The sequence below is a fragment of the Haliotis cracherodii genome, unplaced genomic scaffold (genome assembly GCF_022045235.1).
Source record: "Haliotis cracherodii isolate W230 unplaced genomic scaffold, xgHalCrac1.p SCAF_7, whole genome shotgun sequence".
Lineage (NCBI taxonomy): Eukaryota > Metazoa > Mollusca > Gastropoda > Lepetellida > Haliotidae > Haliotis > Haliotis cracherodii.
In genome coordinates, this window is record NW_027266330.1 from 5,614,511 (window position 1) to 5,637,595 (window position 23,085).

The window sequence follows — 23,085 nt, forward strand, 5'->3', positions numbered from 1 at the left end:
TCACGGTAAGTAAACAAAACACTTGTAGGCCCAATAGCTTACATTGGAGTTGTTTGCATATTCAGGGCTGTGACAAAATGTGTGCGAAAACTGTTTCATTCGAATTTTCCCTTCTGACATGCATGGCAGGAAACAACGGGCAACACAATATCGGAATTGTAAGGACTTTCTTGTCCTGCAATGTTATTGAAAAATCTCAATATGGGTCGTGTCCCTAGGATGGACTTTTCTAGTGAGCGTTTGAGTTAATGTTTAAAGTGATAGCGGGAAGTAATCGGTCTTACCTCCTAACTGGGCATCATGGGAAATTACAGCAGGATTTATGTCACCAGTTGTCTGTACTTTATGCTTTTCATTTAAAAAAGCACAAAACAAATTCTTAAATACAAGTTGGTATCATATGCGATGGTCAAGAATGGACTTATTAGCCACTGGCAGGGAGATCATACTTTTACACTACTTTATCCAAGTTTTATCACCATCGATAATCCCGGATGATGATAAAGCCATGCGATACTTAAAATACATTTGAAAATATAAAAAATGTATTAAATAATGCTATATCTTTCTGACATAAGTAAGATGATCCTTTAAAAAATTTGAATGATCATAGCTGACCTGTAATCTTAATCATTTTGGATCCAATAACAGTGGCGTTAGCAACGACGTCAACACCCGTGGATTCCTCTGTAAATACAAAGGGTATGTGTAGCTATAGATATCACATAGACACATCTGTTATGGCTAAAGGGAAGTATGAAATAAGCTGATAAGTACCTCCTTTTCCTTCTATAGCACATTATCAGGAGTTTGTTACACATTAATACATATTCGCCTCCAACAACATCACTTTCTCTGTGATATATGTAATAGCCATTGAATTTTAATTACAAACCCACAGCCACAACAAAGGGCAAATCCCTTTTCTAAAATCGCTTATTTGTGTCTGCGTGAAAGCTATGATGGATAAAGTTACATTGTGACCAAATGACAACTGTTTATTTTGTTTTCAGTTTCAGTTTATCAGCACACGTAGTAGGTGGGCATAAGAAGTACTTGCTTTTGCATGTCTAAATCGCAAATTCTAAGGTTGGGAATTTATGTCAAAATAGCTAGTAACTAAGTAAGGATAAGATTTATGGATGAACAACTTCTTTATTACAATTAAGAGCGACGTTTCGGTGTAGGTTCTAACACCGTTATCAAACAAGTTGTCCATCGATAAATCTTATCCATACTTAATGATCCAACTTCTAAATGCCTATCAAAGAAGTTTGCTAGTAACCATTCATTGAAAGGAGTAGGAAGGAAGTTTTTTTAGGATCCAAGATGCATATTTTTTCAAAACGTCAAGTGAAAAATAAGTTAGTTTGCAGAACGCCCCTGTAGACCAGAAGTTAATACGGTCAATCCCTAACTGAAATAAATCCAAAAGATGAAACCACGGCAATGGGAACAATGTAATGACGTCACGCAAACCAATCTCAGCAAGATGCTCACATGTGGAAATTATCACTGCTCAACACTGAGAGCTACATTGGTAGCAACACATATTTAACCGCGAAATATACAGTCTGCATGTTGGATTTTATTTGTTGTTAAACTCTGTATTCAGCAGTATTCCAACTACATGACGGTGGCCTTTAAAACATCGAGCCTGGACCAGACAACCAAATATTTTATGTTATGACCAACGTCACACATTCTCGGGTGCAGCTACCATCCAAGTCACCGATCCTGGCCAGGGGATTTATTCAGTCACTACTTGTGACAAGCTTTTCCTGGGACCTATGCAGAGCTTGGCTACCTTCATTTAATTTCCTCAATTATGCGTTGACATTTTTCTTCCCATCCTGAGTTCTTTAGGAATCTCTACATTAGAAGATAGGACATGCTTGACTGTACATTCCTACTGAGTGGCCTTACTAATGAAGAGTGATTGGAGTAATATCATGAATATTTATTATGTTGTGTCTGAAAGGATGCAAAGTATTTCCATAAACAGAGTCTCACCACAACACAACAAGCCGTCAATTGAAGATGTTGGTCCTCCGTGTTCTCGTTTGTGGAGCCCTCTACACCAGTGTTACAAGACTGCAGAACATATATGTACAAAGTAAGTACTTTCAGTGTTTCAGAATATTTGACTTTATCATTTGCATGCCATCGCCTGGTTGCCCCGTGCGTCATCGTCACACTCGGAATATTCTGTACCTGCACATTAATGTGGGCAGCGATGGAGTAGTGATATTCCCTGAATTCACTGCAACACGCCTCCCAATGACCCCTCTGTATATAGTTCGTACAACATGACAGATGACGTTAAAAACATTTTAAGTAAGTTAACAGACATTGGGTTTACATTTACATATGTGTCACGACGAGTGAGCATAATGTGATTGTTGTTGTAAATTGGTGACTTGAATCAATCAAAGAAATGGTGGTATGACGCCATATTGATTTCTCCGAATGCTGGGTCGAGATGACCCTTGACATCAGGTTGAGCAGATTGTGCTGGAGGCCGTAAACATCTCATCATCAGACATAACTTGTCTAAGCAAACTTTCAACTTTATGTCCTTTCTCCACCATTGATAGCATTTAACGAGTCTGAATCCAGTTGATGGCCGTGGACTTATATTTTCTCAAATTCGATACATAAAGTTGCGTGTGAAAGTCGATGTGTTATGTGTCTTTCATTGTTACAGACATAAAGAGTTAAATATCAAAATCAAACTGTTAGTGAATTAGAATTGGCAATTTCGGTGCCATTGCCTTTGTCGCAAAGTAGTTTTCTTTTCACAATCAGCATATATAGCCCCAATTTGCTAATGATGAATGGCATAGATGCTCAAGTTCTAAGTGTCATAGTATATATCGTGCATTTTGTACGTGTCATGCAAACTGCTAAACCGTTTTCTCAATTGACTAAAATATTCTGACACTGAATATGGATACTTGAAATCATTATGAGGTTTCATTATAATTTTGTTCACTGAAAGTTGATCTTTTCTGAAATAACGGGAAAAGAATACTACATACATAGTCATACAAATGGTAATATTACATAGATTATAGTTACTTATTGACTATTAATGCGGTGTAGTGGATAGAGCATCTGCCCGGAGAGTGAAAAATCGTGGGTTCGTTAAAAGGCATTGAAAGATATTCGTTTTCACTCTGCTTGTCGTGCGGAATTAAGGGATGGACGGCTCGGAGTTATTCATGTTAAACTGCGGCATGGTATCTCATTATGGCATTAGTTCGGCCTAGTACAAGCACACACACAGAGACAAACACACACACACACACGCGCGCGCGCGCGCATGCACGTACACGTCACGCATGCATGCACGCACACTCACACGTTGCTATAAAGATGCAATGATTTCACTTCCCTTAGGTACTTATTTCATATTTGTCAGTTTTGTTCAACTGTTCAACAATGTATGCTTGTCATGAGAGGCGACTAACTGGATCGGTAGCTCAAGCTTGGTGATCTTGTTAATTGGCGACTCATTGACTGCGTGGATCATCGCTCATAATATCAATCACTGGAGTGTCTGGTCTATCCTCGTTCATTTGCTGCTGACTTTTTACGAGTGTAGCATTTGCCAAAAACCGAATGAAGAAATCAGTCAACGAGCCGTTTTCATGTGTGTACTTCAAACGGTGATGCACGCTGGATGAATGCTGAACAAAATGTAGCCATTTCTATGGTTGTCGGAAAAATGTCAACTTGTCCCTTGACATATATGAAGTATTATCGACTATCCTCATTACTGAGAGACATGCAACCACAACACCAATTACAACCTCACCTGTTAACCTCAACATTGAAACTATGACGCAGATTAACCATTAACCTGAAACACGATGGATAATTACTAGGTATATATCATATAGGACACACCACACAAACAATGGGGAATTATGCGCTTCCAGGCTATAATCTCTACACCCTGGTACATCATTAGACGAAACCAGGTCAGGCCAACCCCGTTGTGGCCGCCGATGACTGCTTCCTACAGTGACAAGGGCAAAGCATCCGACACGACAGTTGCAATTTCAGTATTGTGAAAGATATCTGACCAGGTTGTGCGGACAACCATTCGTGCGGAAGGTCTCGAGCAAGACGGTCTGTTAGTAGTCATTTTGATGGTTCAAGCAAGTACGTCCTGTGAGGACAACTGCTTGAACAGCAACGAGTCAAGCATCAATCTGATGACAAAGCTAGAATGTACCAACTTTACTGTGAAACCGTAGGTACCAACGGAACACGAAGGTCGACAGGTTTGGTGGTGGCAGCGATAATTCCCTACACTTGCATTACAAACTAGCAAACAGAGTTTGGCTGATATTGGTGTCTATTATCACATCAATGTACGATAAACCGTGTGCCTGTGTTAGAACACCTGCTGGGTTATCCAAATACTCTATGTGTAATATAGGTACCCGTCAAGGATGTATCCTCAGCCCTCAGATGTTTTTAATATTCGTAAATAAACTTGTACATTTTATGGAAAGTTATGGAGGACAAACCGTCTTTATTGCAGAAGACTGCCCAGCAATATATGCACTTATGTTTGCTGATGACGTGTCATCTATTGCTGATACACCTTTAAGTTTACCAAAGAAGATCAATGCCTTGGAACATTTTTGCAATACCACAGGCATGAAGGTAAACTTGAAGAAAACTAGAGTTATGGTATTCAGAAATGGCGGACCCCTTAGACATTATGAAAAATGGAAATTTAATAGTGTGTATATAGATATCAAATGAAAATGGTAATATACCCTGTCAAGATTTATTTATGATATTTGACGCTATGGTTGTGCCTATTGTCCGTTACGGCGCAGAAATATGGGGCATCTCATATTGTAAAACTATTGATTAAAATGTGTAAATGGTTTCTTAATACATGTTAAACAACAAACAATGCAATGGTTTTAGGAGAGTGCGGTAGAGACCCTCTCCAACTTGTGTACACCACAAGGGCCATCAAGTATTGGTGCAGGCTACTGCGTTTGGACGAGCACAGACTGCCTCGCCAATGTTATTTAATGCTGAAATCACTGGACCATTCTGCTCGCACCACATGGGCTACTCACATTAAGAATATTTTGTTTAAATTAGGTTTTGGATATGTATGGTTAACTATCTATTTAAGCAAAGATTATTTGATAACCTTCAACAATCATGGTGTACTTCTATCAATAGTATACCTGATACCGTTTATTATAAACATTTTACATCCCTGTTAAATGTAGAAAAATATCTTACACTCCCCATACCAGTACATCTGACAATATGTATGACTCGTTTCAGATGTAGCAAGTTTAAACTTGCAATTGACTTGGGGAGATACACAAATGTCCCATGAACGATTATGTAAATATTGTATAGAAAATGGTATATATTTTATTGAAGATGAATTTCATCTTTTACTTGTATGTGGGCGTTATTCAGCCCTAAGAAATATGTATCTTAAACAGTATATCAAGTTTCAAACTGTAACATCTCTTCCTGATTTTTTTTTATCAGAAAACTTTAATGTTGTAGATAACACATGTTTATATCTATATAAAGTCCAACGGCTAAGAGAGACTTAAATCGACCACCTCCTTTCCATGCGTAGTTCATGCAATCAACCATTGTCTGTATTATGGGCCTATGGCCTTCTTACTGTATAAACTGTCTGTGTGTCAAACTAGCGCAAGTGAAAGGCAACAGGACGACCCTTAATAATGTGATGATAGCCTACATTCGCATTAAGATCCATACTAATATCATCTTTTAACAGAAAAATTCAAGATAAAAAACAGCACATGCAACAGCAAAATCCCTTTAAAACGAAATTATACAGGTCCACCCGTGATACTCCAAATCGCCATGTTTGTAATATCTGGTGCTTTGTCCACTGTTACTTGTCATTGTGTCATCACTCATCAAATATTCAGATGTGCAGTAAATGCGTGTCAATACCAATACTGCATGAACAATGCATGCCGGCATAATTGATTATTTTCATCAGTAAGTTGATATTCCAACTCTGTTGTAAAAGGCGACAAAATCGGGCAACCCGTTTGCGGTGGGTTGTGCCCCCGTGTCGGTGGAGGAAGAGACTGTGGTAGTTGAGTGCACTTGTTCCAGGATCTGTGCTCCTTTGCCCAACTCTCTACTTTGACCCTAACTTCACCTAGACGGATGGTAGAATGGGTCGGGATCTATCCATTGGTTGTTCACGTGCATGGCAAATATTTTTATTGTTTAGTCTTATGTTTCCGCAAATATAACATGTTTGACTTTTTAAATTGCCTAGAGTCTTCGGCAGAACTCCACTTTCTTGTCATGGACCGAGCCAGCCTGTCAATACATCGGGTAGACAAATATAATATTTGCTAGAGTATAACATTCCTGTTACCCTGGTATTTGCCTAATGGAAATCCGATGCTCTTCAACACTGTCCTTGTTCAAGTGTTCAATTCATAATGACAAAAAGAGTCATCATGAAAATAATTATTCCGAAAACATTTCCAAGTACGATTCATAGGTTCGATTCCTGGTGATCGAGGCTCCTGACTAACAACATGTAAAATTAAATCCATTTGAGATTTCAAAAGCTATCAATGGGCATTGTGGAGATGTGAAAAATGTAGCTTATCTCTGTTTTGGCTCCATTCTTGTGGAGTGTGTGAAGAAACAGCAATGTATCTCTTTATCTCTTGTCTATCAGTCAGTTTGCTAATGTTGAGGTTGCTGTTTCAGCACATAAGACACTCAACTCCAGTTTGGGCATTGTTCTTGACAGACAACCGGTGCTTTCTGACATGTCCGAACAAGATTTTTTGGTATAGCTGAAGGATCAAGCAGTGACAGCTGTAAAAAGTTTTACAAAAAGAAGGGTGTTCATGGACTTGACAATACCATCTATCACTTAAGTTTGTGACCTATGAAAATTCCTCATCGTAGTAAAGCTGGAAATGTTAACATCGGAGTGGAGGTGTATGTCCCCAATCCACTGTGATGTTATACTTGTCAACAGTTTATCCATTGATCCCGGGCTGATACAAAACAGGAACATTATATTTACTGCTGAAGCCAAGGCTATTCAAACAGCCTTGGAATATATTCAGAAACAAAATGCATGTAAAACCATTTCCTGTGAAGTTATCTCGCCATTATATATCTCCTTACCATTGCTTCCCAATACAGTATTAATATCTGGGGATGATAGTGTGTTTGTTCAGTAGATGAACGGCCTTAAATAGGTTCTCCCTTCTTGGGCCACCATACGTTACAAGTTAGGTTTGCCAAAAGGTTTATACGCTGTCTTTATTTGTTTATTTGAGTGTGTCACTGTGTAGACCTTCCAATGTTGGTGATTTACTGTAGTCGACCTTTTAACTGTGTGCTGCCGGTGATGGTTGCCTGTCTCGGGCCACCATCTGTCTGTTGTCTTTGCTAACCACTTCGGTATTTAAGAGGTAGCAGGTCTCTGAACTTTTGACCTGGGCTGTCTGAGTTCGCCTCGTGGAGGACGTAAACGTGATTATGAGAGGGCTAAAGTCCCATACTATCTATCTCGGTCCCGGACATTGACCACACATTCGTCTGGCCATGTTGTGACCACATGGTTATACCTCCTTGCTGTCTCTGCTTGAGCCAACAAGGTAATTAGCCTGTTTACTCAGACCAGCATGTGTGACTGTGTAGACTGACCCTCAGCTAGACGAGTTATGTAACCGATTCAAGTTCAGCTCACCGAACATGCAAAACCAAGCTGAGCTTGCCAAGAATACGTTTTAGCTGTGTATATTCTGTTAGAGAATTTTGCAGAAATGTATGGAACTCTTTGAGTTTGTCACTGAGTTGGGAAGATATACAGACAGTTGCGTCAGAGTCAAACAAAAATCTTCACTTCTATAATAGATGTTACAGACTTAATACAAGTATACTTGTACATACAACCCTTGGGAGTCTGATGGGAAGCAGCGTAAGGCCCAGGTCACTCAGAGAGAATTATCCTGTGTACACGATTCCTTGGATATTTACTTCTTGAACTTGATGATAATTTGTACACTGATATCCAGTAATATCAATATTTGGGGGACCTCTCTTGACTCTTTACATGACTCGCATTTCGTGACATTTCCGATTCATATGAAAAGTTATGGCAAACTCAACTATCAAAATACATGTCATATGTCAAATACACTACTGTGGTCTGCAACTAGAACATTCTAGGATATGATTAGCTGACCTTTAGGGTCAAGATTGGCCTGATGATCATGCTGCTTTCTGGATCGCTCTTCTTCAGGCTGCCGTCGGATAGCACGACTACTGCCAGGCGGCGTCAGGCAATAAATACTTACTTTTATGCCTACTGTATGAATGATGGGTGCTACGGGTAGGACAGGACATGCTTACCCTTTTCGCCAACATCTGGCGTCAGTGGTTCTCGGTAGTCCATTCATATAATTTTCGTGGCTATATTACCCTTTGCGTCAAAAGAAATCTGTTTCAGACGATAATCAAATCTGGTTATTCTCTTGGTTTACCTTTGATATTTATTAAGGTAACTAGAGATACAGAAAATTTATGCTAAATATCTACTGCATTTGGCATGTGTCTATAGTCTAAACGGAAAGTGATGTAATTCCACCAAGTTAGCACATGCCTTTGTTATGAACGTAGCAAATAAGGTATCTGTTTCACATATTGTTGGCATTTAAGCTGAAAAACGTGGGGTTCACGTCCTTAAACACTGAATTTCTTTTCCCACCACACCTGCACTCTTTAAAACAAAGATTAATAGTCTCGACATATTTTCCTTGCAGGTGAAAATATTTCAAATGGAAAATATGCAAAACAGAGTAGTACCATTACGCCCTATGATGCTAGTCAGGCTTTAAATAAAGCCAACGTGTCATCTGGATCATTAACAAAACGTGCCAGCCCGTCCTGGTGGGAGGTCGACCTGAGGGGCTACTTCACCATCAGCAGCATCACCCTCACAGCAGCCACCTACAGGGGATGGAGTAAGTTCATACAGAACTCGTCACTTTTGTTTCATTGAGTGATAATGTATTAACATATATAAAATAGGTTGCACACCATATATCCCACGAATTGTTTTATATCAGTTTCAGGGCAATTCAATAAACAAAATCAATTGTAAAGGATGTCACTAGCGATATATTTCAAATTTAACACAGTCTCGGTTATCTGAACACTTTTCATACAGTGTTGTTAATTGGGAATAGTGCACCACAACACTTGTTTTGCATTGATGAAACCATAGATTTACCAAGCTTCAGGCAGGTCATGAATAACATGACCATACAGTAAGCAACAAGGGATCTTATGTTTGACACGTGCACTGGGATCTTCCTTTGTTTGCAGATGTTCACATGAGAAATGCCTTCGTGGAGGTGATGGACAAAGATGTCAGCCTCTGCTCTGATGTCCAGTCGGAGTGGTGTGGGAATGTGTCTAACACTGTCACTGGTGGGGAAGAGTTCACCTTCACCTGCAATGCCACATTCCCTGTCCGCTATGTCCGTGTCAAAAGGCCATCTACCACCAATTTACACCTCGTTATCGGACATGTGGATGTTCAAGGGGAGGGAGCTAAGAAGCCATATCGTGAGTAAACCATTGATTCACCGTTGGCTTCACATAAGTCAAATCGGTTCAATGTCATAATCCCCTATATGAGCACGGTTAGAGTGAATGAGTTAAAATGTTTTAGCTTCGTATCTGGTTTAAGACAGGCCCAATTCTATCACAGCTAGTCGTAAGAGGCGACTTAACTGATCGGGTTGTCAGTCGCGAAGACTTTGCTGATTGCATGTCATCGTACCTGATGGCGTGGGACGTTCATCATAACATAAATCACTGATTTGCCTTCCTGACTCTAAAAAGTAACTATCTTTTCTAGGTTCCTACTACAAACCGTTGAAGAACAAGAAGGTGTCTCAGCCGTTCCTAACCACGTCAGCCATGACAGCCGGAGACTGTGGCATCATTTGTCACCGATATCATTCATGCATCGACTTCAGCTACAGTGCAGTGTCGCTGACCGATGAGAACTGTCTGCTAACTGAAAAAGTGTTGTCTTCATCTGAAGATAACTTTTGGACAACTTACATTAGCTTCTGTATGTAAACATTCAACTAAAATATAGCAAGCTTCTCTCACACTTATCACAACTATGTTTGAAGTAAAAATATACCCTCGTTTACCCTAAAACAAGCTTCAATTTAAGATTATTATTTTGTAAGTTGTCTGATATTTCTCCAACTTTGAAAGAGTTTCCATCGGATCAAATGGTTCTCATAAACGTTTGTGATTAATTGGATTAACTCGGTGACTTGTTGATTTCGTTTTATTCTACAATGACGGTTTTGTAAACAAGTCTCGTCAAGATTTGATTGTTTTCACACTGACATCATATTTCTTGACAGCGAGCATGCACATGCTCTTGTTTCTTTAATTCACAATTCAATATGTATTATATTACCCAGTAATAACTTTCCCATCTTTTAGCAACTTGCAATGCTGATTAATGCGTTGACGCGAAATGACGTCACATTGTATCATTGGGCATTTGAGGTCACCCATTGCATTCGACGTCACCTTGTGCAATCAGACCATACGCTAACTCGGATTTGAAGTTAGTCATCAATTTCTCGCCTCACCCAATGATGATAATGACAAACTCTTTGGACTAAACATTCAGGTTGGTGGGTCGAAATATGACAAAAACGTAAAGTCCACCATATGTATTTCCTCGTAAGTAAGTAGGTAGGGAAAAGAATTGGAATAGCTTAATATTACCTACCTGTCTGGTATACAGTATTAGACACATGTGCCAACGTGCACAAACAATTGATTTGATGACTGGCTTTGTGCTTAAATATATACACTGAGTACGTCCTGGCATATATAAATAATATATGTTGTGCGATCGACCAGTCTGTCGCACTTTTACTAGTTGGCGTTTACCAACCAATGAACAAAGTAAAAGTAAGTGAGTGAGTGAGTTGGGTTTTACGCTGCTTTTAGCACTATTCAAGTTATATCACAGTGTGTCAGCTTAAAGTGGGAGGAAAGCCCCAAGCTATGCAGATCTGAGACTTTACCACTTCGGTGAAACCCATGAGCACGGGTATGGTGCTGACAAACCAAGAAACATAATCAGGGCGAACCGGGGTTCGAACCCATAATCATAGGTTTCTGGCGTGTCCAAGGGACGCAACTCTGCACAGAGAATCAAGGCGCCTTAGACGACTGGACCATCCGTGCACCCCGCACAAAGTAAGACATCAAGTTAAGGTCGTCTGTTACATGAACATTATTTCATTTATTTCATGATGCTGGGATTTTATCCAAATGTTTTATGAAATTGTCGACCCAAAATTCTTGAAAAAAAATAACTATGCTTTAGACTGTTGAAAAAAATGAAATTGTTGCGAGGTGTTTCACATAAAGGCTGAAAAACAATGTCTGATCTCCACACGAAAGACAAGGCACCCTCCGCCCCACCTCCTCCCTGAATATAAAATGTTCGATCACTTATAGTGTAGAATAATAATTATATTCTCTATATTGAAACACTTTGAGCACTAAAATGAATATATTTTTTTATTTTGTCCATATGAGTAGTTAAACAATTTGAGCAATTATCACATTAAAGGTACTGTTTTTTACCGTAATCGCTTTGTATTCAAAAGCAACGGATAGGCGAGAGGCTATTGGAAGTAATAGGAATATTGATATTTGTTGGGTTGGATGTCTAAAGTTGTGAAATGGCTGAAATCTACAAAAGATGCAAGAAACGTTTATGTTAAGTTCGCTGAAACACACATATTACCTGATGTATGGCAACACGCATTTACTATTGACACATTAAAGCAACTTTTCTCTTGATCTGACAATGCACCAAGGATACTAAACACTGTGATTTTCAATATCGATTTTTCCATCAAACTAGATATACCAAGAGAGAATTATTTGCAATGAAGCGGAATTTTAAACAAGTGAATCATATCATGGCTTGTTAAATATATTTGCACTATCTGTATTAAAGGGATATTCCTAATTTCTATCCTTCATATAAAAATTCTAAAAACTATAGAAATGTTTTTTGGTAGGAAGAATTACCAACTTTGTGTTTTTTGCAAAAAAAGGACAACTTTGAATGTTGACTTTGAACAAGAACGTGAATGTTAACAATATATTCCGTACGTTGTATCTCATATGGAAACATAATAACACACTCTATGAGTCTCTATATATGTTTGTATGTGATTTGTATCTACACCTGCTGATGTGAATAAAAATGTTTTTCTATAACACTATGAAAGCATTTTATTTGCTGTTTCTTATGACAAAATGCCATGGGTTAACCTGAACCAAATTATTTCTGGACCTGTTGACAACGATACTGCCTAACTGTCAGGCTGTTCGAGCTGTAATGGCCAGCTGCAACGGTGTTAACCATTATGTACTGGTGTGAGGCTATTCACAACATAAACATCCTTTCAATAAATAAAGATGTGTGTACGTAGTATGACATATACGTCGTAAAATGACCTTTACAAATGTTGACTGAAACCCTAGTAGGAACAACACAGAGTTGATTTAATGAGATGAAGTTTATTACTACCCACTTTTTTTGCTTAAGACCTTTGAAGAAGCATCAAATTACAGGATTGATGTCAAGTGGCGTCACCTACTGGTTGAGTACAGCTTTTGTTGAAGCATTTTCATCCATCGGGTTACAAATGATTCCAACATGACTGGTTAGGAAACAAAACATGATGTCGTGTTGGCCAGTTACAAGTACATTGGCTTCTGCTGTGAAAATGGAGTTGTTATCCCGTAATCTTCATCATTTTGGATCCACTAGCAGTGGCCCTATCAACGACGTCAACACCCGTGGATTACTCTGTAAATACAAATGTGTATGTGCAGGTATCACATAGATACATCTGTTATTCCTTAAGGGAAGTATGAAATAAGCTGATGAGTATCTCCTTTTTCTTCAAAAGCACACTATCTGGAGTTTGTTACACATTGCTACAAATTCGCCTCCAACAACATCATTTTCTCTGTGATATTTCGACTTTTAATAGACATTGAATTTCAAGTACAAACCCGCAGCCACAGCAAAGGGCAAATCCCTTTTCTCAAATCGCTTACTTGAGACCTCATGGCAGCAGCTAAAATGGTTAAAAGAGACATTGTGACCAAATGACAACTGTTTATTTTGTTTCCAGTTTCAGATTATCAGCATACGCAGTAGGTGGGCTTAAGAAGTACTTGCATTTGCATGTCTAAATCGCAAGTTCTAAATTTGGGCATTTATGTCAAAATAGCTAGTAACTAAGTAAGGATAAGATTTATGAATAAAAACTATCATATTCAGTACAGGTTCTGTCACCGTTATCAGGCAAGTGTAGTGTTAGAACCTCCACCAAAACGTCGCTCTTAATTGTAATAAAGAAGTTGTTCATCCATAAATCGTATCCTAACTTAATACTCCAACTACAAAATGCCTTCAAAGAATTTTGCTAGTAACCATTCATTGAAAGGAGTAGAAAGAGCATCTTTTAGGATCCCAAAGGCATATATTTTCAAAACATCAAGTGAAAAATAAGTTAGTTTGCAGAACGCCCCTGTAGCCAAGAAGTTAATACGGCCAATCGCTAACTAAAATAATCCAAAAGATGAAATAATGGCAAGAGGAACAATCTATGTAAGAAGAGGGTGCAGTGTGACGAGATGACGTCACACAAGCCAATCTCAGCAAGATGCTCACTGGTGGAAATTTTCACTGCTCAACAGTGAGAGGTAAAATTCGTAACAACACATATTCGACTACGAAATATACAGTCTGCATGTTGGGTTTTATTTGTTGTTAAACTCTGTATTCAGCAATATTCCAACTACATGACGGTGGCCTTTAAAACATCGAGTCTTCCAATCCTGTACTTCTTGAGAAAAATCCATGTTGTAGATCAGGACAGGATATGCTTGACTATACATTGATAGTGACTGGCGTAACTGAAGTGTAATTAGAAAAGAATGTTATATTATTCATATACATATTTACTTGTGCGTGACATTAACGTTAAGAGTTATCCTAGACTGAGTCTCTGTTACCACAACACAACAAACCGTCAAGTGAAGATGTTGGTCCTCCACGTTCTCGTTTGTGGAGCCCTCTACACCAGTGTTACAAGACTACACGGCCTATTCTTTATCATGGCCTGGTTTCCCCGTACGCCGTACGCCGTACACTCGGTATATTCTGTACCTGCACATTACTGCGGGCAGCGATGGAGTAGTGACATTGCCTGAATTCACTGCAACACGCCTCCTAATGACCCCTCTGTATATAGTTTGTACAACATGACAGATGACGTTCAAAAAACATTTTAGGTAAGGTTAACAGACATTGGGTTTATATTTACATATGTGTCACGATGAGTGAGCGTAATGTGATTGTTGTTGTAACTTTGTGACTTGAATCAATCAAAGAAATGGTGGTATGACGCCATATGGATTTCTCCGAATGCTGGGTCGAGATGACCCTTGACATCAGGTTGAGCAGATTGTGTTGGCGGCCGTAAACATCTCATCATCAGACATAGCTTGTCTAAGCAAACTGCAAGTTTATGTCCTTTCTCCACCATTGATAGCATTTAAGTGTGTTCAACGAGTCTGAATCCAATTGATGGCCATGGACTTATATTCTCTCAAATTCGATACATAAAGTTGCACGTGAAAGTCGATGTGTTTTTGTGTCTTTCATTGTTACAGCCATTTAAGAATTGACCTCCACTTTGTGTGAGTTCATTGGAGTATGAACCTTCATACTTCATAAGGGCCAAACTGTATGAACGTCGGAGCTTGTGATCATTTGTGTATCACAATTTCTTAACTCAAAGGATGTAAGCCAAGATCTAAACACAATTGTATTTAGTACGTGTGACTTCATGTTTACACTGACAGCCATACAACAACCAGCTATATCGCGGTGTAAAATAGTTCCTCAAAAAGAGAGGTGACATGGGCGTTTGGATGCACAACTTGCTCGTCAGAAACATCTTACGCAGCACATGTGTTCAAATCATATCCTCATTAGATGAGAAAGGTCTGCCTCAATAAGTCAGTCACAATGACAGCGCGTCGTAATACATTTACATCAAGTACAAGACGTCCAACTGGCCGATCATTGAAAGGTGAATAAAGATGCGTCAAACAGACACTAAGGTAAATTCATAGATTGCTGGAGACGGTCAATGTCAGCCTAGACACGGATCAAGTCGATACTACGATAGTTTAGATGTGCATTTCATCGTTTGTTCATTAGGATAGGCCACATCGAGGATATTCGTGAATAATCATGCAGTCATGCTCTCCGACATTTCTCAATGTATACTGAAATGCTGAGACCAAGAATAAAGGTTCTAAATGATCAGAAAGAACGCTTATGTACGTTTCCGTGCTAGGGAATTCCCAGGGGTTTCCCCAGGAATGTGGAAGAAGTACGTCAGTGTTTACGTCACTTCAAGAACACCGTCTCGTGAAAAACGTATGAACGTCAAATTGTGTCGTTTATACACTTATGAACGTCAATTTCGCGGTCATGTGACCGACCTCTCGTCCAATGGAAAAGTCGTATATCGTGTTAACTTCAAATTAAATAAATATGAAAAGTTAAATATCAAAATGTAACTGTTAGTAAATTAGAATTGGCATATCGGTGCCATTGCCGATGTTGCAAAGCAGTTTTCTTTTCACATCCAGCATATAAAGCCCCAATTTGCTAATGATGAATGACATAGATGCTCAAGGTCAAGTGTCATAGTATATATCGTGCATAGTTTTACGTGTCATGCAAACTGCTAAACCGTTTTCTCAATTGACTAAAATATGCTGACACTAAATATGGATGCGTGGATGTCGTGGGTTCATTAAAAGGCATTGAAAGAGATTCGGTTTTACTCTGCCTTTCGCTCGGAATTAAGGGCTGGACTGCCCTGAGTTATTCATGTTAAACTGCGGCATGGTAACTCAGTGGGCTAGCACCATAAAAATGTCATTAGTCCGTCCTAGTACACGCACGCACGCACGCACACGGTCACGCACGCACACGGTCACGCACGCACGCACACGGTCACGCGCATGCACGCATGCACGCACGCACACTCACATGTTGCTATAAAAATGCAATGATTTCATTTCCCTTAGTTACTTATTTCATCCATTTTGTATCCCTTGTGATGAGAGAATCACAGTCAAGCATGTACTGCTTGATTGTATTGATTTTGCCATCACAAGGGATAAATATTTCAAATCATCATCTCTCAAGGATCTTTTTTATAATATTAATTCTTATTAAGTTATTGGGTTTTTAAAAGAGACAGAATTGTTCCATAAATTTTGATAATATGTATTGTATAAAATAAATGACGTCTTAAAATTGGTAGAATGAAATTATATCTGAGTTTGTTACTGGCCATTTCCTCAAAGAAGGTAGACGTAGTGTAAAATTATTGTCCCCCTGAGAGGCTATCGTAAGTCCATGTCATTCAAAGAATATATCTGCCTACTACTCTTTTAAACGTAAACGTCGAATTTTTGTATTTTTACTTGTGGCTAACTTTGCGTACAATCGCCAGTTGCTGAAGGGATTATGTAGATCCTGCTGGGATACACACAGGTAGCAAAGGTACTGAAAGTCCCCATGGTCCCCAGTATGGTGGTCTACCTTCAGTTGCTGGCGATCTATAGCCCGTTTTTATAATGTAATGTTAGGTACAGTGTTATTAATTTTATGATTACATACTAGTTTTACATTTACTTCTGTGATAAGTCTAGTTATTTTACTCTCCCTCGTTGGCAGGTGTTTTATATAAGTTTCATTATATGTATTATATTTAACTTTTGATAGTCACGATATGGTTGAAATATTGCCGATGTGACTTACAATTTTAACTCACTCACTCACTTATTTCATATTTGTCAGTCTTTTTTAAAAATGCTATTCAACAACGTATGCTTGTCATGAGAGGCGACTTACTGGATCGGTGGCTCAAGCTTGGTGATCTTGTTTATTTGCGACTTATTGAGGGCGTTGATCATTGCTCATAATATCAATCACTGGCGTGTCTGGTCTAGCCTCGTTCATTTGCAGGCTACTTGACTATTTAGGAGTGAAGCATTAACCAAAAACCGAATGAAGAAATCAGTCAACGAGCCCTTTTCATGTTTGTACTTCCAACGGTGATGCACGCTGGATGAATAGGCCTTAGGCCCATATACATACAATAATATACTGTTCACCTCAACATTGAAACTATGACGCAGATGGCATTAACCTGAAACATGATGGATAATTACTAGGTAGCAAGTTCGTCCTGTGAGGACAACTGCTTGAACAGCAACGAGTCAAGCATCAATCTGATGACGACGCTAGAATGTACCAACTTTACTGTGAAACCGTAGGTACCAACGGAATACGAAAGTTGACAGGTTTGGTGGTGCCAGCGATAAACTGGTGCAAGTGAAAGGCAACAGGCCGACTCTTACGGTTGTGATGATATCCTACATTCGCATTAAGATCCATACTAATGTCATCGTTTAACAGAAAAATTCAAGATTAAAACAACACATGCAACAGCAACATCCCTTTAAAATGAAAAAAATACAGGTCCACCCGTGATCCTCCAAATCGCCATGTTTGTAATATCCGGTGCTTTGTCCACTGCCACGTGTCACTGTGTCATCACTCATCAAATATTCAGATGTGCAGAAAATGCGTGTCATTCCCATACTAACGTTCTGTGTTTCTTGTGCTGAGGTACGAAAGCCTATTAGGGCTAAATTCATTGATAGCATTTTTTATTTAAAAGTTGTAATTACAAGTGTGTGTTATTGTTACATAATTACACCTTTTCAAACCTGTAATTTCACCTTTCAAAAGTTATTATTTCCATTTCTAAACTTGTAATTACGCCTTTAAATATAGTTATTTCACCTTTAAAAACTTGTATTTTCATCTTTTTAACTTGTAATTACACCTTTATAACTTGTAATTACAACTTTACAACTTGTAATTACACCTTTAGAAACTTGTAAATACAACTTTAACAACTTGTAATTACAACTTTTAAATAAAAACTGTTATCAATGAATTTGGCCCTAATAGGCTTCCGTACTGAGCAGTATATAATTATCTCGTTTCTTTGTTTACGAGATAGGCAGTTTCCCAGTCAATTTAACATTGAAGCGTGGTAACATAATCTACTTTGACTGCATGAACAATGCATGTCAACCTGTCAATACATCGGGTAGACAAATATAGCTCTTCAAGTAATATTTGCTAGAGTATAACATTCCTGTAACTGTGGTAATTGCCTAATGGAAATCCGATGCTCTTCAACACTGTCCTTGTTAACGATCGATGATGGGTGGAAATTCAACAATCCGGTTCAATTCATAACGACAAAAAGTGTCACCGTGAAAATAATTGCTGTGAAAACATTTCCAAGTTCGATTCATATTTCGATTCCTGGTGATCGAGGCTGCTGACTAACAACATGTAAAATTAAATCCATTTGAGATTTCAAAAGCTGTAAATGGGCATTGTGGAGAAGTGAAAAATGTAGCTTATCTCTGTTGTGGCTCCATTCTTGTGGAGTGTGTGAAGAAACAGCAATGTATCTCTTTATCTCTTGTCTATCAGTCAGTTTGCTAATGTTGAAGTTGCTGTTTCAGCACATAAGACACTCAACTCCAATTGGGGCACTGTTCGTGACAGACATCGACCTGTGCTTTCCGACATGTCCGAACAAGACTTTTTTGGTATAGCTGAAGGATCAAGCATTGACAGCTGTAAAACGTTTTACAAAAAGAAGGGTGTTCATGGAAGTGACAATACCATCTTTCTCTTAAGTTAGTGACCTATGACAATTCCTCGTCGTAGTAAAGAACGGAGTGGAGGTGTATGTCCCCAATCCACTGTGATGTTATACTTGTCAACAGTTTATTCATTGTTCCCGGGTTTATACAAAACAAGAACTTTATATTTACTGCTGAAGCCAAGGTTATTCAAACAGACTTATATTCAGAAAATAAATGCATGTAAAACCATTTCCTGTGAAGTTATCTTGCCATTTTATATCTCCTTACCATTGCTTCCCAATACAGTATTAATATCTGGGGATGATAGTGTTTGTTCAGCAGATAAACGGCCTTAAATAGGTTCTCCCTTCTTGGGCCACAATACGTTACAAGTTAGGTTTACCAAACAGTCTATACGCTGTCTTTATTTGTTTATTTGAGTGTGTCACTGTGTAGACCTTCCAATGTTGGTGATTTACTGTAGTCGTCCTTTTAACTGTGTGCTGCCGGTGATGGTTGCCTGTCTTCAGCCACCGTCTGTCTGCTGTCTCTGCTTACCAGCCCTACACTTAGGAGATAGCAGGTCTCTGACCTTTTGACCTGGGCGCTCCGAGTTCGCCTCGTGGAGGACGTAAACGTGATAATGAGTAGGCTAAAGTCCCGTACTATCTATCCCGGTCCCGGACATTGACCACACATTCGTCTGGCCATGTTGTGACCACATGGTTATACCTCCTTGCTGTTGGGTCAACATCTCTGCTTGAGCCAACAAGGTAATTAACCTGTTTACTTAGTCCAGCATGTGTGACTGTGTAGACTGACCCTCAGCTAGACGAGTTATGTAACAGATTTAAGTTCAGCTCACCGAACATGCAAAACCAAGCTGAGCATGCCAAGAATACGTTTAAGCTGTCTATATTCTCTTAGAGATTTTTGCAGAATTGTATGGAACTCTTTGAGTTTGTTACTGAGTTGGGAAACTATACAGACAGTTGTATTGGAGTCAAACAACAATCTTCACTGCTATAATAGATGTTACAGACTTTATACAATTATACTTGTACATACAATCATTAGAAGTCTGATGGGAAGCAGCGTAAGGCCCAGGTCACTCAGAGTGAATTATCCTGTGTACACGATTCCTTGGATGTTTACTTCTTGAACTTGATGATAATTTGTACACTGATATCCAGTGAGGGTTCTCAATCAACATTTGGGCGACCTCTCTTGACACTGAACATGACTCGAATTTCGTGACATTTCCGATTCATATGAAGAGTTATGGCAAACGCAACAGTCAAAATACACGTCATACAATGTATGTCAAATACACAACGGAGATGTGCAACTAGAATATTCTAGGATATGATAAGCTGACCTTGAGGGTCAAGATTGGCCTGATGTGCATGCTGCTTTCTGGATCGCTCTTCTACAGGCCACCGTCGGATGGCAGGACTACTGCCGGGCGGCGTCAGGCAATAAATACTTACTTTTTATGCCTACTGTATGAATAGCGGGCGCTAAGGGTAGGACAGGACATGCTTACCCTTTTCGCCAACACTTGGCGTCAGTGGTTCTCGGTAGTCCATTCAGATCATTTTCGTAGCTATATTACCCTTTGAGTCAAAAGAAATCTGTTTCGGAGGATAATCAAATCTGGTTATTCTCTTGGTTTACCTTTTGTATTTAAGGAGGTTACTAGACATACAGGAAATTAATGCTAAATAATGTACTGCATTTGGCATGTGTTTATAGTTCAACGGAACGTGACGTGATTCCACCAAGATAGCATTTGCCGTTATGAACGTAGTTCGAGGAATCAGCAAGTTTCTTGTTTCCCCCTTACCTGTGTTATAGCAAGTAGTAACATGTGTGTAAGGTCTCTGTTTCACATATTTTTGGCATTTAAGCTGAAAAACGTGGGGTTCACATCCTTAAACACTGAATTTCTTTTCCCACCACACCTGAACTCTTTAAAACAAAGATTAATAGTCTCTACGTATTTTCCTTGCAGGTGAAAATATTTCAAATGGGAAATATGCAAACAGAGTACTACCACCTCGAACAATGATGCAGATCGGGCTTTAAATAAAAATCCTTTGTGTCATCTGGATCATTTACAAAATCTGCCAGCCCGTCCTGGTGGGAGGTCGACCTGAGGGGCTACTTCACCATCAGCAGCATCACCCTCACAGCAGCCACCTACGAGAGATGGAGTAAGTTCATACAACACGTCACTTTTGTTTCATTGAGTGATAATGTATAAACATATATAAAATAGGCTGCACACCATATATCCCACGAATTGTTTTATATCAGTTTCAGCGCAATTCAATAAACAAAATCAATTATGTAGGATGTCACTAGTGATATTTTTCAAGATTTACGCACTCTCGGTTATCTGAACACTTTCAATCCAGTGTTGTTAAATGGGAATAGTGCATCACAACACTTGTTTTAGAAACCATAGATTTACCAAGCTGCAGGCAGGTCTTGAATAACCTGACCATACAGTCAGCAACAAGGGATCTTATGTTTGACATGTGCACTGGGATATTCCTTTATTTGCAGATATTCACATGAGAAATGCCTTCGTGGAGGTGATGGACAAAGATGTCAGCCTCTGCTCTGATGTCCAGTCGAAGTGGTGTGGGAATGTGTCTAGCACTGTCACTGGTGGGGAAGAGTTCACCTTCACCTGCAATGCCATATTCCCTGTCCGCTTTGTCCGTGTCACAAGGCCATCTACCACCAATGTTTACCTCGTTATCGGACATGTGGATGTTCAAGGGGAGGGGGCTAAGAAGCCATATCGTGAGTAAACCATTGATTCACCGTTGGCTTCACAAAAGTCAAAATAGGTTCAAAGTCACAATACCCTATATGTATAAGCACAGTTAGAGTGCGTGAGTTAAAATATTTTAGCTTTGTATCTGGTTTAAGACAGGCCCAATTCTATCACTACTAGTCGTAAGAGGCAAGTAAATGGATCAGGTTGTCAGTTGCGAAGACTTTGCTGATTGCATGTCATCGTACCCGATGGCGTGGGACGTTCATCATAACATAAATCACTGATTAGCCTTCCTGACTCTAACAAGTAACTATCTTTTCTAGGTTCCTACTACAAACCGTTGAAGAACAAGAAGGTGTCTCAGCCGTTCCTAACCACGTCAGCCATGACAGCCGGAGACTGTGGCATCATTTGTCACTGATATCATTCATGCATCGACTTCAGCTACAGTACAGTTTCGCTGATCGATGAGAACTATCTGCTAACTGACAAAGTGTTGTCTTCATCTGAAGACAATTCTTGGACAACCTACACTATTTCCTGTATGTGAACATTCAACTAATAGATAGCAAGCTTCTCTCACACTTATCACAACTATGTTTGAAATAAAAATATACCCTCGTTTACCCTAAAACAAGCTTCAATTTAAGATTATTATTTTGTAAGTTGTCTAATATTTCTCCAACTTTGAAAGAGTTTCCATCAAATATCATGTTTGGCGTCATGGGTCTCTGGGATCAAATGGTTCTCATAAACGTTTGTGATTAATTGGATTTACTCGGTGACGTGTAGATTTCGTTTTATTCTACAATGACGGTTTTGTTTGTCTCGTCAAGATTTGATTGTTTTCACACTGACATCATATTGCTTGACAGCGAGCATGCACATACTCTTGTTTCTTTAATTCAATATTCAATATGTATTATATTACCCATGAAGGTCGCAAAATCGAAAGTTATAACTTTCCCATCTTTTAGCAACCTGCAATGCTGAATGATGAGTTGACGCGAAATGACGTCATATTGTATCATTGGGCATTTGAGGTCACCTTATGCAATCAGACCATACGCTAACTCGGATTTAAAGTTAGTCATGAATTTCTCGCCTCATCCAATGATGATAATGACAAACTCTTTGAACCAAACATTCAGGTTAGTAGGTCGAAATATGACAAAATGTAAAGTCCATCATATGTATTCCCTAGTAAGTAAGTAGGTAGGGAAAAGAGTTGGAATAGCTTAATATTACCTCCCTGTCTGGTATACAATATGACAAACATGTGCCCGCATTCACCAACAATTGATTTCATGACTGGCTTTGTGCTCAAATATATACACTGAGTACCTCCTGGCATATATCAATAATAAATGTTG

At 39.0% G+C, this 23,085-nt stretch overlaps 1 protein-coding gene and 1 pseudogene across 1 annotated transcript; both read left to right on the plus strand.

Moving 5' to 3' along the window:
• The first annotated feature begins 2,040 nt into the window (after nucleotides 1-2,040).
• On the plus strand, nucleotides 2,041-10,170 carry LOC139448482 (fucolectin-like). The gene is made up of 4 exons (XM_071230028.1): nucleotides 2,041-2,116; nucleotides 8,841-9,041; nucleotides 9,406-9,648; nucleotides 9,944-10,170. Exons 1-4 carry the CDS (start codon nucleotides 2,041-2,043, stop codon nucleotides 10,168-10,170), a joined length of 747 nt encoding a protein of 248 aa, XP_071086129.1.
• A 4,029-nt stretch (nucleotides 10,171-14,199) lies between these two features.
• On the plus strand, nucleotides 14,200-22,262 carry LOC139448002 (uncharacterized; annotated as a pseudogene).
• The last annotated feature ends 823 nt before the right edge of the window (nucleotides 22,263-23,085 follow it).

Bases quoted from the DNA above. Each gene is read 5' to 3' on its own strand.
- LOC139448482 (XM_071230028.1), top strand. From the start codon at position 2,041: ATGTTGGTCCTCCGTGTTCTCGTTTGTGGAGCCCTCTACACCAGTGTT. The intron at 2,117-8,840 runs GTAAGTACTTTC...TTTTCCTTGCAG, and splicing joins GCAGAACATATATGTACAAA to GTGAAAATATTTCAAATGGA. The intron at 9,649-9,943 runs GTGAGTAAACCA...TATCTTTTCTAG, and splicing joins GGGAGCTAAGAAGCCATATC to GTTCCTACTACAAACCGTTG.